Raw genomic sequence first — 18,304 nt, forward strand, 5'->3', positions numbered from 1 at the left:
CGAGTTTGGCACGCGGACTTCTTCGGCTGGCCGGGGTGACGTTTGGGACCTATGCTGTCGGTTCGAGCCTCCCTCTCGGTGCTTGACTGCGGGACTTCCGTCTGCTATCATGGCTCCGGGGACGGACACTCCCAGGATTCTGGGGTCCGGCTTTCAGAGCTATGAGAAGTGCCTTGGCCAAGTCTTCTTGACCATCTCTCCGGCTTTACCGGCACCTTCCCTGGGCGTGGAGACTGGGTCTTTGGCAGTTCCCTGTCCTTAGGCAGCGGAGCCCCGGGGCCTGAGGTTACCCCACTGGGGTTCCCCTCCTCCTGAGGGTTCTTGAGTTGTCTTCAGAGGAGCCCCCAAGGAAGAGATCGTGCAAGAGGAAGCACGTGGACTCCCCCGAGTCTCTTACATCGGACACTGATCTTGATGATGCGGAGGGGTCCCGAAGTCATCCTCGGATGATGTCTCATTCGCAGACATTTTAGAGATCCTCAAACGAGGCGGCTGGATATCCAAACCCCCCTCTGCTGATGAGTCAGTGCTTCTCAAGGCCTTTGGGGCTCAGCCCTCCGCCTCCTGGGTGTCTCCGCCCTTGGCGAGCTCCTGGATTTGGTTTGTCGGAGGCGTGGGAACATCCAGATACTGTGGAACCAGTGCCTTCTCGCCCTAACAAATTTTTGTCTGCCCCACCCGAGAAGGAGTTCTTGACAAAGGCGTGGCTGTAGATGCCATGGTGGTGGCATCTGCTACACAGCAGGGCGTGGCAGAGGCTTCAGCGTCCGTCCATCCACCTAATAAGGAGTCTAGGAGCATGGACGTGCAGGAAGCGCACCCTGACTTCAGTGGCCTTTACACTAAGGTCCCTGAATTATTTGGCACATTTTACCAGGCTACAGAGGGATCTGGTCAAGGAGCTGTCAGATTCCTCTCGGGTAACCTACCTGAGCAGCTAGCCCAGTCGGTTAGCTCTCAGTTGGCTATCCTTACCTCGATTTCTAACTCGTCCATGAGGCTCATTTCATATGCGGCCGGGGCGGGCAAGCGCAGGCACAGGCGTGGCTCTCGGAGACAAGCCTGGCTCCGTTGTGTCATTTTGCGGAGGCCTTCAAGTCTTCCTTCGACGCTCCCTTTGATGGGTCCTCTTTGTTTGGACCTAAGGTTAAAGACACTCTTACCGCTGTGAGCAAGAGGGAAAAACTTTATCTGCCTTAGGTGCACATTATTCCACTCCTTCGGCCTTATCCCAAGGCTAAAGGAGGAGGGAAGATGTGGTTCTGCAAATCACGTAAGTTTTTCCTCAACAGCAGGAAGATTCCCCTTCCAGAGGCAGAGGGCGGGAAATTTTTCTGGGAGACGCCGTCCCAGAGGCGGCAGGGGCCCCGCAATTCTGGAGACCGCGAGTCCTTTCGTGGCTCTTCAGCCTCCCACACTTCATGAGGGATTGCCCGGCTGTGCTGCTCGAGCCAGTCGGGTGCCGTTGCCAAGCACCTAAAAGCCTGGGAGTCTATCACTCAGGACAGATGGGTGCTTCAGATTATTGCCGGAGGTTACACCATTCCTTCACACACTCACCCCCACCGTCCAAAAATCCCGGACCCACCACCCAGTCAAAGGGAAATTGCAGCCGCAGAAGCGTCAAAGCTGCTAGAAAAGGAGTCATCCAACGGTCCCCACAGACCAGATCGGATCCAGAAATTACTCAAGGTTCTTTTTAGTGCCAAAAAAGACAGGGGACCTGAGACCAATATTGGATCTCAGCAAACTAAACCAATCCGTCATGAAATCCAAATTCCGAATGGTCACTTTACAATCCATTCTCCCATTGTTGGAGAAGGATGTTTGGATGTGCTCCATAGATCTCAAGGGCGCCTATTATCACATACCGATACATCGGGCGTCCAGGAAGTATCTGCGCTTCAGCCTGGGAGACAGTCATTTCCAATTTTGTGCACTGCCCTTTGGTCTCACCACAGCCCCCAGGGTGTTCACCAAGTGTTTGGCAGTAGTGACTGCTCACCTGAGGAGTCTTGGATTCCAAGTGTTTCCTTATCTGGACGACTGGCTCCTGACTGCCACCACCAGGCATCTACTAGTGGACAACCTCAAAGCCACCATCTCCTGGGTGCTACCCTGGGAATTACATTCAATTGGTCAAAGTCTGTCTTGCTGCCCTCTCAGCATAAGGTTCATAGGAGCAGAGATAGACTCAAAATTGATGCGCGTCTTTCTTCCTACCGAAAGGATTCAAACTTTACAAGGTCAAGTTCAAGCCCTGCTTTCAAGATCCAAAGCCCCAGCCAGGATGGTCCTGCAACTTTTAGGTTCAATGTCTGCCACTGTTCTCCTAGTTCCACTGGCAAGATTGCACATGAGGATTCTTCAGTGGCTGTTATCGACTCAATGGTCCTTTCAGAATCTCCCCCTCAATCACCCCATTATGATTACAGAAACGTGCAAACGGGACCTCCGCTGGTGGCTTCAGCCGTCCAATCTGAATCAGGGAAGACCTTTTGTTATCCCCCCTCCGGTGGCCACCCTGACGACGGATGCCTCCCAGACAGGGTGGGGGGGGCATTGTCTGGGCAGGTTAGTTCAGGGTTCTTGGCTTCCAGACGAAACCTTTCTCCATATCAATGTATTGGAAATGAGGGCTGTACTTCTGTCCCTACAGGCCCTCCACAAGTTTCTCCCTCAAGGCATTATCGCTATCCACACAGACAACATGTCGGTGGTCTGGTATCTAAACAAACAAGAAGGGACCAGATCTTACCCCCTTTGCAGAGAGGCCATGAGGGTGTGGGAATGGGCCGTTTCTTGGTAGCAACCCACATTCCAGGGAAATCCAATATATTGGCAGACAGATTAAGCAGGACGATTCTCTCTCCTCACGAGTGGTCCCTGAACGAAACAGTAGCAGCTCAGGTTTTCAGAAGATGGGGAACCCGTGCGACCTATTTGCAACACCACAAAACGCAAAGTGCAAAGGTTCTTCTCCTTGACTCCACGTCAGAGGTAGCTATGGATGCTCTAGTCCAACCTTGGCCAACAGGACTACTTTATGCCTTTCCTCCGGTTCCACTTCTCCCCAAAGTCATCCAGAAAGCTTCTCAATTGGGGTCCACAATTATACTAATTGCTCCACTGGCCTCGTCGGTATGGTTTCCTACCTGAAGAAACATGCTGTGGGCGATCCTTGGTTTTGGATCTAACTCCGGATCTGCTGATTCATCAGTCGGGACAACACCAGTCCCTTCACACTTTGAAATTGACAGCTTGGCTCCTCCACTTCCGACTTTAGTCAGAAATCACACCTTAGACCCGGAAGTTATTCACATTTTATCTTCGCCCACAAACCCACCACTAAGAAATTGTACCTCAGTAAGTGGAAGAGGTTTGCTATCTGGGCTCAACTCAGGGCTTAGACCCTATCACTGCCCCGATCCCAGAGGTTTTGAAATTTTAACATCCTTGTTTAATCAAGGATCTTCAGTCTCTACTATTAAAGTCCAACTAGCAGCTATCTCTAAATTTCACGAATCCATGGATCCACCGTTGATGAGCAGCAGATTATGCAAAACTTTCATTAAAGGTGCTGGGCTGTTAAGACCCCGAGTTTTTCATCCTGCGCCTCCGTGGCATCTTGATTTGGTACTTCGTGCCTTAACATCTTCCCCTTCGAACCGGCTGCTACATGTGAGTTAAAATATCTGTCTTGGAAAACTGCCTTCTTAGTTGCAATTACCTCTGCAAGAAGAGTTTCAGAGCTTCAAGCCCTATCTATCAAACCACCGTACTTGATTTTTCACAAGGATAGAGTATCACTGAGGCCTAACCCATCTTTTGTCCCAAAGGTTTGTTCTAATCTCTGTCTCCAACAATCTCTAGAGCTACCAGTTTTCTTTCCAAAATTCTCCAACGAAGTACACCCTCCATAAATTGGATGTTCACAGGCAATTGCGCTTCTATCTTGACAGGACTCAGCAAATTCGAAAATCAGACCAGTTGTTTGTGTCCTTTTCAGACAATAAATTGGGTAAAACCATCACTAAAGCTACTATCTCCAAATGGATTAGAGATTGTATAACTCAGGCTTATTCCTCTTCAAATAAGCAACTTACAACATCTATCAAAGCTCACTCTACCAGAGCTATGGCTACTTCTATTGCTTTTCATTCCATGCTCGCTATTTCTGAGATTTGTGCTGCGGCTACTTGGTCCAACCCCACACTTTCATTTCCCACTATAAATTGGATGTGGCATCTAAAGGGCGAGCATCATTTGGTTCCACGGTACTCAGGAGTGTTTTCCAGTGAGCCACCCAGGATTCAGGTGCTAGGGACGCTGTCCCATCAGTCAGAATGTAGGCGAGATAGGATCACATAACATCTTTTAGTTCTGTACTCACCATAACTTCAGATGTTTGGGATCCATCTCGCCACATTCCTAATACCCACCCTCCTTCCCCTGCCTTGGAGATCAGAAGAGATTGAACGGTTTTGAGTTCTACTGTTTTTATCTTGTTTCATCTGACAGTGTTATATAAGCAGTGCGTGCATGTGTGCATGTATGCGGACAAACTAGATCTGGGGGACTGGTAGTGGTGCATCCTGGGATATAGTAAGCTCAGCCAATAAGAGACTTCGCTCTTTGGCATAAGCGTGCCGAGTCGGAGCCGAGGGATCGGCTCCGAACCCATCAGTCAGAATGTAGGCGAGATGGATCCCAAACATCTGAAGTTATGGTGAGTACATAACTAAAAGTTTTCCACAAACACTCTTGTTTTCACGTTTTTAATACTTTATCCTTCTGCCACCGTTTTGTCACGCACTGCTCTTTTTGCTGGTATGGTTACATTTTATTACTGTAGGTTTCCCCTCAATTTACAAATCCTACTGGGGTACACCATTTGAGATGTTAATTTGTAGATGTAATGGGATCCTATCTCGCCTACATTCATGATAGATGGGTTCGGAGCCGATCCATCGGCTCCGACTCTGCAACTAATACACTAGCACGAAGTCTCTCATTGGCTGGGCTACTCCCTATCCCAGGATGCACTACACCTGCTTCCCCAGATCTCGTTTGCCGCTTTACAAGCTGGACGTGGTCTCGACTTGGCTGGAGCTAAGTGGTTCTTTTTACCTTTATTGGTCTTTGACCTTGGGGTTTTTTGTCATATATTAACCAAACAGCTGTTTTAACAGCTATTCCTTATTACTGTTTGCTACTTTTGAGTGCTTGAGTGTCTTCTGGTACTTTATTTTTTCAGTCGGGCAAGGCCCGTTTAAGTTAGAGGGCCTTTGCCCTACCTTTGTGTGCTATTTAACTTTTATTACCTTTTGTGGTTAATTGTTTTCGGGCCAAGCCCGTTTAAATTAGAGGGCTTTGGGCCGTTGGACTTGTTTTGTCTGTTTGTTTGTGAGGTAAACTTTTTTCTTAAGTACTCGCGCCAGTGTGTCTCGCGCTTGTCAGTTGGCGCAATTTTGTGATGGTGCTTACTAATTGTGGTAAAGTCATACTTGTTAAAGGGCCTGTACTATGTCCAAGGAACACAAGTCAGGTTTTAAAAAATGCACTCGGTGCAGTTATAAAATGTCCATCACAGACAGTCATTCAGTCTACGTTTATTGTTTGGGGCGAAACATCTGCAAGAGACTTGTAGCGTATGTCATGCTTTCTCTGCTAGAGTTCTTCAAGAACGCAAGAACAAGTTGATATTGAAAGGGCTTATAAAACCTTCGTTTGAGGAAGCCTTAAATCCTCCTGTTGCTTCCAAAAAGAAAAGATCGTCGGCACCGACAAGTCCGTCGGAGCCGACTTCTAAAAAGACTAAATTGACCTCTTCTTCCTCGGCTCCACTGACTTCGGGGCCGAGGGTCGAAGGGTCTGCCTCGGTACCTCCTACTTCGGCTCCATTGCCTTGGAGCCGCAAGTTGGAGTATCGAGGTGAATCACCTCCATCGGTTCCAATGGCTTCGGAGCCGGTGGAAGTGTGCAGCTCAGACTCTTCCCCCTCGGCTCCGAAGAAGGCTCCTTCGGTGCCGATGGTGGTCCATGCTGTGGTGGAGTCGGCGCCGACAGTATTGGAGCCGTTTCGGAGCCGGTCCCCTTCTCTCTCGGAGCCGAGAGGAAAGTCTTCTCGAGTGTCTACCTCCTCTAAATCCTCGAGACTGTTAGATTCGGACCTGGATAGGGTTTTACAGAGGCTATTCCAATCTCCAGTGTTTACTAAAATGGTCTCGGCTCCAGCACAGTTTGCTTCGGAGCCGATCTCCCCTCCAACACATTTGATTCCTCCTCCAACCTCTTGAGCCGTTGGAGCCGTGGTGGTGGAGCAATGTGGAGCCATACGGTCGGAGCAGAGACCCCTTACAGGTCTCTCGGCTCCGACTGTGCTTCCTACCCTGTCCTCCGGTTCATGGTTTGGTACTGCGACCTCTTCAGCTGGGCCCGAGGGGAATACTTTGGGATTGGGTGCTTCGGTGCCTAGTCTTCCTCTCGGAGCTTTGGCTGCTGGAATTCCCAGTGCCATCGTGGCCTCTAGACCAGTGACCTCTTTGGATTCTGGAGGTCCGGCCTTTGAGGCCATGAGGAGCGCGCTGGCCATGCCTTTGCCGGTTCAACAAGATTCTACCTCACCGTCCCTAGATTTGGAGACTGTCTCTGTTGTGTTGCAGCCCCCCGGCAGCGGGGCCCCAGGCACTGAGGATACCCCCATCGGGGGTTCCCTTCTTCCGGGTGGTCCGTCCGAAACTGCTTCGGACGAACCCCCACGGAAGAAATTGTGTAAGAGGAAGCACGTAGACTCCCAAGATGAGTCTATTACATCGGATACTGACCGCAATGACGCAGAAGGGTCCCCCAAATCATCTTCGGATGATATCTCCTTCTCAGATATCTTGGAGATTCTGAGACAGAGAGGTGACTGGCAAGCCAAAACCCCTTCAGCTGAGGAGTCAGTCTTCCTCAAGGCCTTTGGGGCCCAGCCTTCCGCCTCCTGGGCGTCTCTGCCCTTCGATGAACTCCTTGATTTGGTTTCTCGAAGGGTGTGGGAACACCCTGATTCTGTGGAACCGGTGCCTGCGAGGCCCAATAAATTTTTGTCAGCCCCCCCCCCCCCCAGAAGGAATTTCTCACAAAGGGTGTGCCTGTAGATGCTTTGGTGGTGGCTTCTGCCACACAGCAGGACGTGGCAGAGGCTTCGACGTCTATTCATCCTCCTAATAAGGATTCTAGGAGTATGGATAGGTACGGGAAGCGTACCCTGTCCTCAGCGGCCTTTACCTTACGGTCACTGAACTACTTATGTCATTTTATGAGGCTCCAAAGGGATCTTCTCAGAGCTAAATGACTCTCTTGTTGGTAACCTACCTGAGGCTGGCCCGACTGTTGGCACAGATGACTACCCTCTTTTCTATTGTTAACTCGTCCATGAGGCTCATTTCATATGCGGCCGAAGGGGCGAGTAGAGCAGCGGGAACAGGCGTTGCCCTCAGGAGACAAGCCTGGTTACGCTTGTGTTCGTTCACGGAGGCCTTTAAGTCTTCCTTCGCCGACGCCCCCTTTGATGGGTCATCTTTGTTTGGACCCAAGGTGAAGGACACACTAACTCGGTGCGAGCAGGAGGGCAAGACTTTGACTGCCGTTGGGGCCCGATATTCCGCTCCCTCCAGGCCTTACCCCAAGGCTGGGAGAGGAGGGAAAATGTGGTTTAAGAAATCTCAAAAGTCTTTCCCTACTCCACCCAGTGATTCCCCCTCCAGAGGCAGGGGGGGGGGGGAATTTTGGAAGACGCTGCCCCAGAGGTGGCAGAGGCCCCCGTAACTCTGGAGACCGCGATTCCTTTCATGGTTCTTCATACAACCAGCGTTCCTGAGTTGTTGCCCGACTGTGCAACTCCGGAGCCAGTCGGGGGTCGCTTTGCGGCACACCCACAAGCTTGGGAATCCATAACAAGCGATCAGTGGGTGCTTCGCATTATTACCGGAGGATATATCATTCCCTTCAACAAACCCCCCCTTTAAGGGAAATCCCGGATGTACCACCCAGTCAGCGGGATCAGGCAGCATTAGAGGTTTCAAAGCTGCTAGAAAAAAGAGCCATCCAGCCTGTCCCCATCGACCAGATCGGATCAGGAACTTACTCAAAATTATTTTTGGTACCAAAAAAGACAGAGGACTTCAGGCCCATTTTGGACCTCAGTTCATTGAATCGTTTCGTAAAGAAGTCCAAATTCCGAATGGTCACTCTTCAATCTATTCTTCCTTTGCTGGAAAAAGATGCATGGATGTGCTCCATAGATCTCCAGGACGCTTACTATCACATTCCCATAGCTCAAGAGTCCAGGAGACATTTACGCTTCATACCGAGTCAGTCATTTCAATTCGAGCACTGCCCTTTGGTCTCACCACAGCCCCCAGGGTGTTCACCAAGTGTCTGGCAGTGGTAACTGCTCACCTGAGAAGTCTGGGATTCCAGGTGTTTCCTTATCTAGACGACTGGCTCCTTACTGCCACCTCCGAGCATCTACTACTCCAAGCCAGAGCCACGTTCACCTTGGGCCGTTTCTTGGGGATCACGTTCAATTTGCAAAAATCTGTACTACAGCCATCTCAGCGTATTACTTTCATAGGCGCAGACTTAGACACAAAAGAATGCGCCTTTTACCCGCAGCAAGAATTCAGGTCTTACAAGATCAAGTCAAATCCTGTCTCCCCTACAAAGAGCCCGCCCATCGGATCCTACAACTGTTGGGCTCGATGGCGTCGACCATACTTTTAGTTCCCTTGGCCAGACTTCACATGCGAATTTTACAATGGCTACTGTCGGTTCAATGGTCTTATCAGGAACTTCCCTTGAACCACTTAATCATAATCACGGAAAGTTGCCGTCGAGATCTGCATTGGTGGCTTCTCCAATCAAACCTCGACCAGGGGCGACCCTTTATACCTCAACGTCCCGTTGCCACTGTGACTACGGACGCCTCCCAGGTAGGGTGGGGGGGTCATTACCTGGACAGGTCGGTCCAAGGCACATGGCAGACCCAGGAAACGCATTTGCATATCAATGTCCTGGAGATGAGAGCGGTACTATTGGTACTTCAAGCTCTCCATCACGCTCTCACGCAGGGCCCAATTACTATCCTATCCGACAACATGTCGGTGGTGTGGTACATAAACAAGCAAGGTGGGACCAGGTCTTACCCACTATGCAGAGAAGCCGTGAGACTTTGGCACTGGGCGGTAGCTACCAACCGCTTTCTAATGGCAACGCACATACCGGGGAAGTCCAATGTGATTGCGGACAGATTAAGCAGGACCATTCTTTTGCCCCACGAGTGGTCCCTCAACCAGGGTATAGCTGCGAAGATCTTCGACAGATGGGGTCTTCCTTGCTGCGACCTGTTTGCCAGCCCTCACAATGCGAAATGCAGAGTTCTTCACACTGTTCCCTTCTCAGGGACAGATTCCCAGGGATGCTCTGACTCACATTTGGCCCCCCGGTCTTCTCTACGCCTTCCCTCCGTTTCCCCTTTTACCGAGGGTGATACAGAAGGCCATTTACATGGAGAGCGAGATGATTTTGATTGCACCGCACTGGCCTCGTCAAGTTTGGTTTCCTTTCCTACAGAGGCATGCGATAGAAGGTCCATGGTTTCTGGATCCGGTGCCAGACCTGTTGACTCATCAGTCAGGACGGCTTCATCCGTCTCTCAGGTCCCTGAAGTTGGCAGCATGGTTACTCCACTTCTATCCTTAGTCCGAGACAATACTCTTTCGCCGGACGTGGTCCACATACTGTCTTCTTCTCATAAACCTTCCACCATTAAACTTTATTCCAGTAAATGGAAAAGGTTTGCCTTCTGGGCTCAAGAACGTGGTATAGATCCTCTCACTGCACCAGTATCGGAGGTTCTGAATTTTCTGGCCTCCCTTTTTCAGTCGGGCTCTTCAGTATCTACCATTAAGGTTCAACTAGCGGCCATCTCTAATTTTCATGCTTCATTTGAACCTTCATTGATGTCTCACAAACTTAGTAAGGCTTTCCTTAAAGGGGCTTGGCTCCTTAGGCCTCCTTTATCTCAGCCTGTCCCCCCTTGGGATTTGAATATGGTTCTTGCTGCCCTAACTGCCTGTCCTTTCGAACCAGCTGCTACCTGTGATTTAAAATTTCTGTCTTGGAAAACGGCCTTTTTAGTAGCCATAACGTCTGCCAGGCGAGTTTCAGAACTTCAAGCTCTTTGTTCTGATCCTCCCTATTTGATTTTTCACAAGCATAGAGTTTCATTTGAAATTAAACCCTGCATTTATACCAAAAGTGGCCTCCTCTTTCTGTATTCAACAAACTATAGAACTCCCTGTCTTTTTTCCAGAATTCTCTAAACGCAGAATATACTTTGCATCAATTGGACGTTCATAGACAACTGCGTTTTTATTTGAATAGAACCGCTCAAACGTGGAAATCTAATCAATTGTTTGTTTCCTTTGCAGTGAACAAATTGGGTCAACCAGTAACAAAAGCCTCCATATCTAAATGGATTAAAGATTGTATCATTTTTATTTATTCACAGGCTAACAAAGACCTCCCCTTTCCAGTCAAGGCTCATTCTACCAGGGCAATGGCTACTTCCGTAGCTTTTCACTCTAAGTTATCGATAGATGATATTTGTGCTGCGGCAACCTGGACTTCTCCGCACACTTTCATTTCTCATTACAAATTGGATGTGGTTTCTCGAGGCAGAGCTTCCTTTGGTTCCACAGTTCTCAGGAGTGTGTTCCAATGAGCCACCCGGGATGTAGGTGCTAGGGACGCTGTCCCATCTGTCATGAATGTAGGCGAGATAGGATCCCATTACATCTTTTAGTTATGTACTTACCATAACTTCGGATGTATGGGACCCATCTCCCCTACATTCATAAGTACCTACCCTCCTTCCCCCTTCCATTTGGATTTAGAGGAGCTGTAGTCACTTTTTTCTTGGCGTTCTTTCTTGAACTTTAGTTGGTTATAGTGACTACTAGTTTTTTCTGTGTTTGCATGGGTGTATGAAAGCGAACAAACAAGATCTGGGGAAGCAGGTGTAGTGCATCCTGGGATAGGGAGTAGCCCAGCCAATGAGAGACTTCGTGCTAGTGTATTAGTTGCCGAGTCGGAGCCGATGGATCGGCTCCGAACCCATCTGTCATGAATGTAGGCGAGATGGATCCCATACATCCGAAGTTATGGTAAGTACATAACTAAACGTTTTGTAAAATTAATGTAGTCTATTCTTTCTGTTTTTCTTTTGTAATAGAAAGTTTGTGGTGTTGTGTGTACTCTCCTAACTCTAATGTTTTTGTTAAGTTGAAGTTGAGGATGTTGGGCTGTCTGCCTCTAAAACAGGAATTCCTGAAGTGAGGTCTACTGTGAATATACTTTGGCATGTGCAGTTATGACTTTCCTTACGCAAGTCTACTTCACTTTTTTAAGTATGCATTTCTGGTTCTGGCAGAAATACTTTCACTTGTGATTCTTTGTGATGTGTAGATAAGAAATGTGGTGGGGTCTTGAATCATTGAGGAGAGGATTGTAATTGAAATGTTTTGAAGATGGATGAATCTTATACCATAGAAATGATTGTAGCTGGTTGTTATATTGAAGCAGTATACCATATATTTCAAGGAGAAAGTTGATTATGCATTCATGGTGGTGAGTAACATAACCTTCTATTGCTTTTGGAGTACATTGTGATTTTGTCTCTGACTGTGCCTGAAGAATATAGCACAGTTGTGTAAGGTATTTATTTCCATAACAGTGGATCTTTAAGAAGATGCATTTGTAAGAGTAAAGCTTCTGTCCTGATACTGGAAAAGTTTGTCAACTGTTGTGATTTTTATAATGTATCGTGTTTTCTTAATTATTGGTTTTGCTAGTATACTTTGCTGTAGATTTTTAATGCTGTATTCTGTAATACTACTGATCACTGCATTTTACTAATAGGATCTGCTGTGTAGTTGCCACAAGTTATATATCAAGTGCTGGTTATCACTAGGTTTTGCCTTCCACAGACACTTTACTCCAGGACTTAAAAAGTCAGAAGTATTAAAGAGAGAGGAAAGAACCTTTATATACTTGAGAATGTTCTCACAACATGGTCTCACTACCTTCTCTGCTGCAGGATCTGTGGTGGTCCTTGCAAGGAAGGGATACAGTCTGGAGAAAAAGTCTGCCAAAAAAATCATATTTTAGTTATTTAATCTCAGATTTTGTGATTTATTTGTAGAGCGACCTTTCCTCGAATCTCTGCTTTTATGGCAAGCATCCTAGATTGCTCGGGTCTATATCATATGAGTGAATTGCACAAATTGCAAATGCTCATAATATTGAACGTACTGGACCTCAAAGTGCTTTTTCTGAGATTGCGGTACAGTGAAGAATGGGATATTTGCCCTTTCTTCACTGTAGTGCGATCTTGGAGTTGGAATATATATTTAGTGGGGGGTGTGGGGGGCGCAGCCCCCCACAATAGGAAGTTTGAGGTGCGGTACGTTAAATATTATGAGCGTTCGTAATTTGTGTGATTCGCTCCTATGATAAAGACCCGACTGCTGTACTTTCTGTGTCTAAAGCAAGTGTGATTGAATGTAGGACTAGTTCATGACTAAATATTTAAAATGTGTATTATGGCAGGAGTTTGAATGTGTTTTTGGTCACTGGCTAGGTCTTTAAAATGTACATTATAGATGTTATAGCTTTCAGGTTGGTGAAGATCTTGATCTGTTCTCTTTGAACTCACTCTTTTTTTTCTCCTAGGGTATCTTCTCACCTGCAACTTATGTTCACTGGATTCTTCCATAAAAATGGTAAGTGAATATGTGTGTATGTGTATGTGTGTATGTGTGTATGTGTGTGTATATATGTGTATATATATATATATATATATATATATATATATATATATATATATATATATATATATATATATATATATATATGTATGTATGTATATATATATATATATATATATATATATATATATATATATATATGTATATACATATGTATATACATGAAACTATAAATTTGAATTGACGTTGGTCCTACTTGTATATTGGTAATTTCTTAATTTCTTTAGTGCTTTTTTATATCATGCTGGTATTTGTAACATTATTCGGGAAAAATGCAATTCCTCTTCTGTCCATTTTTTGGCAATCAGTTTATAAAGCAGTATTTGCTTTCATAAGGGTGTATTTTTCACTTAGAATTTGTGTGCATGTGTGCAGTGACCCTGTCCTCATTTCTTAATAGTGAAATGTTATATTGTCCCTATTTCGCCTTCCTTTCTTTTCTGGTTCGAAGCCGAACTCCGCTCTGACTCTGCCACATACTATAGCTCAAAAAGCCTTTACTGGCTCAAGGCTAACCCCTATCCCAACATGTGTAGCGGTAGCTACCCAGGTCTCGTTTGCCACTTGCGTCAAGATAGTCTTCTACTGGCTCAGGCTAATTATTTTTTTCTTGTGCTAATTTTGAATATTCCATTTTTTTAATAGTTTTTTGTATACTGGTAGTGTTAGTCTAACCTTTCTTATTTTCTACTACCCCCTCCTCAACCTTTGGTTGTTTGTTATTGTCTTTGTTGTGGCCGTCGTTTCTGTGAGCCTACTTTGCCACTTTGCCTTTGTGATCCCTGTCGGTTGGCTGTTTAGAGGGCTTTTCCCCTTTTTCTGTCCCTTCTTTCTATTTTAGTTAGAGGCTCTTCTTTCCTTGGGAGAGGCTCTTCTTTCCTTGGGGGAAGTAGCCGTTTAACTTAGAGGCGACTTCTTCTTTCCTTCTCTTTAAAAAAAAAAAAAAATTTTCTGTCAGTTAGGTTTACTGTAAACTTGTGTGTTTTACCTTTCTTGCTGTTTTCAGGTACTTACCATGTCCAAGGTTCTAAAACCATCAGGGTTTTAAAAAATGCGACTTGTGTTGCCAAAAAATGTCCCTTACTGATGGGCAGAGAAGTTGTGTGTACTGTTTAGGGGGCTGTTCACCTGCAGGGCTCTTGTTCCATTTGTCATGGCTTTAGCGCGCGAGTCCTGCAGGAGAGACTAAACAAGCTTATTCTACGAGGTTTATTCGAAACCCCTTTTGAAGCTGCATCTGGGGAAACTCAGCCTGCAAAAAAAAAAGGACAATAAACCAGCATCTTCGTCGGCTCCGTCCTTTTTGCCGATCAAATCTAAAGACGAGTGTTCCGAGCCTTCGGAGCAGGCAGCTCCAATAAGACTCTCTCCAGCAGTCTCGGAGCCATCTCTGACTTGTAAAAGATCCAGGTCACTCTGCTTGGATCCGGTGAGATCTGTTCCACAGTCTCACATTTTACAGTCTGTGGCAGATAGTCATCGGTCTTCACTCTCCTCTCGGTCATCCAGGAGCCTTTCATGTGATGACGTGGAGAAGGGTGGTAAAGATGCTGCTTAAGGTACCACTATTTGCTAAATTGTTGTCGTGCCCATATTTGCTAAATTGTCGAGCCCAGCTCAAAAGGAAATGGTGCTGTCTGCCCAACCAGCTTTTTAATCTATTCCTCTTCCGACTGCATCCAGTTCAGAGCTGGAGTGCATGGAAGTCGTGGCGGTGAAACAGTTGGTTCTGACAATCCCAGGTTTATCGGTTCTGACCACCGCTCCATTCTCCTCAATACCTCGGTCTGTTGAGGGATCTGGGAGCTGATGCTGTCTAGTCTGCTCCGAGGGGGGAGTGGCATTGGACCCTCTTCCGACCCCCCTCTCCCTTTCGGTGAAGGTGAGCTCTGCTCCTACATCAGGCCTCAGAGCTATTGTCCTCTGTTCAGAGAAGGTCTCCATGTTCTTCGGAACAGGAGTCTCTCTCTGTCCGCGACCGTGGTGCCTTAGAGGTGATGGGTGTGCTGTCTGCTGTGACCGCTGCACCCTCGGCTCCATTGGCTTCTTCCCCTTTTATACCGGTGTCTGCCTTGGAACCTTCTTTTCATCCCAAGCGTAGGGAACCCATGCCCAAGGACTCCCTATTGGGTGACCCCACCTCTTCCGAAACCTGTGCTGAGCATGCCTCGGAGGTGGTTCCTCAGAAGAGAAAATGCAACAGGAAGCATTTGGACTCCCCTTAGTTAGTCACATCAAACACAGACTTGGAGGAGTCAGAAGGGTCCCCATGGTCCCTCTTTGAGGTACTCTTTTTCAGATATCCTGGAAATCCTTAGAGGGGGAACCGGAAGTCCTTTGCACCTTCTGAGGGCAAGTCCTTGCTTGGACACTTAATTCCCGACCCTCCACCTCTTGGGTGTCTTCACCTTTTGACCCACTTTTAGTTGAGTCAAAAGACGTGGAGCTCTCCAGAAACCATGGAACCAGTTCTGCAGAGGCCCAATAAATCTATTTCTGCCCTGGAAGACGAACCATTTCTTTCAAAAGGAGTGCCTGTTGATGCTATGGTGGTGGCAGCAGCCACCAAGAAGGAACTAGCAGAATTTCCTCTTCTGTCCATCCGCCTAACAAGGAGTCCCAGACATTGGAAGCATATGTTTTCATCTGTGGTTTTTACACCAAGGTCGCTGAACTACTTATCACACTTCACAAGACTACAGAGGGATCTTCTCAAGGAGTTAGGAGATGAGCTTCAGGATCCTACAGCTGAGGGAGCAGCTAACAAGACTGCTAAACAGCTTGCAACCTTGACATCAATCAAGTCCTCCATTCGCCTGATTTCTTACGCGGCAGATGGAGCGAGCTGGGCTGCAGGCACAGGAGTTGCTCTGTGGAGACACTCCTGGATGTGCCATATCAGTCTGCGGAGCCTTTCAAGTCCTTTCCAAATGCCCCCTTTGATGGCTCTTTGTTCAGGCCTCAAGTAAAAGAGACTCTTACCAGGTATGAAAGAGATTGCAAAACTCTCTCTGCCGTGGGAGTACATTTTTCCACTCCCTCGATCTTACCTCAAAGGTCAGAAGAGAGTGGTAAGATGTGGATAATGTTTGTTTCACTGTTGCAATCATCACATTTGAGTTATCTGCTTGTAGTAGCCTTCAGTCGGCCTGGTTAACAAAGTCTTGGGTCCTGCGTCGGTTGCTGTCTCATCTTCCGTGATGTCAGGTAGGGGTATAAAGCATGCAGCCTACGCCATTACATCAGTCTTTCTTGCCGTGTGGTGCCCAAAGCAGAAGCAGTTCACAAGTGCCGGTTGGCCGACTCCTGAAATTTTCATTTTCGAGTTTCAGAACTGAAGTCTTAAACTAAGGCTAAGTACCCCGTTGGGGAAACCTTTTCTTCGTCTAAACCGATGTCAGTAAAAGTAAATAATTGTATTTCTTGTTGAAAGCAAATACCTCATACAGGTTTCCATTTGTACTGTATTCCTTGCCTAGGCCCTGACCACGACGTATCTCGCTGTAGGTTTTATGCCTTATTTAAACAACGAACTATTCGTCGTCTGTATATTTACATTTCTAAATATTTTGGTACTCTGTTCAGGCTATGTCTTCGGTAAGCCATCTGACTACCGACATTTCGAAAAAATGCAAAGATAAAAACAGGCCGCCTAGGTCTGCCGATGACGCTTCTAAGCCAGTCGCCAGTTGGCCGGTACTCAGTGAGGTGCTTTTGCAGCCTTGATAACCGCTACTTCAGATTTACAGGCCTCTACTGAGACCCATTATGCCTCGAGATCCTTCAACTGTGGAACCTGCGGATGTCTCTACCTTAGATGGGTCCAGAGCCGCTGTGCGGGCACCGGCTTCTGAGGGTGTATTCAGGCCTACTGACATGCATATTAAACAGACGCCATCTTTTTCTTCAAGGCCTAAAACTCGAACCATGCCTAGAAAACCGACTCCCAGACTGCATGGTCAGGCCTCTGTGCCTAAAAAAACAAATAAGAATGGCTGAAGACCTTACTTTAATCAGGGGAAGCCAACCTTCCCCCTCTAAGAGACCTAGGACTGAGTTTGCTTATGATACTTCTGACCAGGATTTTGAAATTTGTTTCTTTTGATGACCAAGAGTTACCCTTATCTACCTATGAGGATTCTGATGCTGAGGACTCTATTCCCTCTGCTCCCCCCCCCCCCCCCCCAGAGGATTTCTCTTTTGGTGAAACCTTGCATACTCTAAGGGAGCATTTTCATTGGGAAAGCCAGGATTACTCTGATTCTAAAAAGAGACGTAGGGATTTCTTACTCCTGCCCCAGCACAGGCCTTTAGCTATTCTTCCTGTACTAGACATTGTTGATGATGCCTTTACGGAATGTAGCTTGGCCCCTGACTCTCTACCTCCTGCTCCCAGAAAACCTGATAGATATTACAGGGTTCTTGACTCTCACAAGTTCCTTTTTAAAATACTACTGCAGATCCTGTGATAATTTCACTGGGACCCAAGGGCATTTAAGGCTACTACTGCCAAAAATCCTACCCCCTCTGACAGACTCCAGAGTGCTGGATAGATGGGGTAAGAAGGTATACACTTCTGCAACTTTGGGCATTAGGGCCTTAAACTGCTAGTTTCATATGTTAAAGTATCAGCAGCATATTATTGGATTGCTTAAACAGAAAATGATGTTGATTCCTGATTTGCTGAAAATAAGGATTTACAGCAGTTAATGCATTCTGCTGAACAGATTGGAAAACTTTATTTTGCAATGTGGTTTTGATTCACTTGCAGGGCTGCTGTCACTTGGTCTGTACTTAGAAGGCATGCTTGCTTTAAGGAGCAGTCCTTGCCAGATCATGTTAAAGCTAAATTAATGGATGCTCCCTTAAATCAGGGCCGCCTGTTTGGCAAGAAAGCGAAAGAAGTTCTTGAAATGATGGAGGAAAAAGCTAAATCTATGCAAACTGTTAATTTCCTACAAGTACTACTCCAAGATTTAGTAGGCATTGGTCCTCTAAGAATTGGTCCTTTCCTGCATCTTCCAGGCCTTCTCAGTCCAAACCCAGATCCAGCATAACACCCAGGCTTCAGTCCCAGGGTATGCGCATGACTAAGCAGTGGGGAGCTCCCACTTCCAAATCAGGGAATATTAAGACTCCCCCCTATGGTAAACTGTCTCAGTGACTTAATTTTAAAACTTCCAAGCACTTTTCAACTGACTGCTCCTTTAGGGGGAAAGATTGCTCTGCAGACAAAAAAAAACTGAGAACTCACTACACGGAACAATTGGGTTTTAAATAGTTTCTCAAGGATACAGATTTCACTTCCACACGTTACCAACCCCAATCGGTTGGCCAGATCTATCCCCAAATCGGTGGACAGAGGCTCAAAAGCAAGTACTCTCTCTCAAACATAAAGGCTATTCAATCTGTACCAGAAGAGGAAAAGG

General features: G+C 46.8%; 1 protein-coding gene across 1 annotated transcript in view; it reads left to right on the forward strand.

Annotated features, from left to right (window-relative positions):
- Positions 1-18,304, forward strand: part of SUZ12 (SUZ12 polycomb repressive complex 2 subunit) — a 2,970,550-nt gene that overhangs the window by 696,002 nt on the left and 2,256,244 nt on the right. The window contains exon 5 of the mRNA XM_044068039.1: positions 12,781-12,830. Within this exon, the coding sequence (XP_043923974.1) occupies positions 12,781-12,830 (50 nt within the window). The remainder of the gene's footprint in view (positions 1-12,780; positions 12,831-18,304) is intronic.

Source organism: Protopterus annectens, chromosome 4.part0, assembly GCF_019279795.1.
Source record: "Protopterus annectens isolate FY-2018-M chromosome 4.part0, PAN1.0, whole genome shotgun sequence".
Lineage (NCBI taxonomy): Eukaryota > Metazoa > Chordata > Ceratodontiformes > Protopteridae > Protopterus > Protopterus annectens.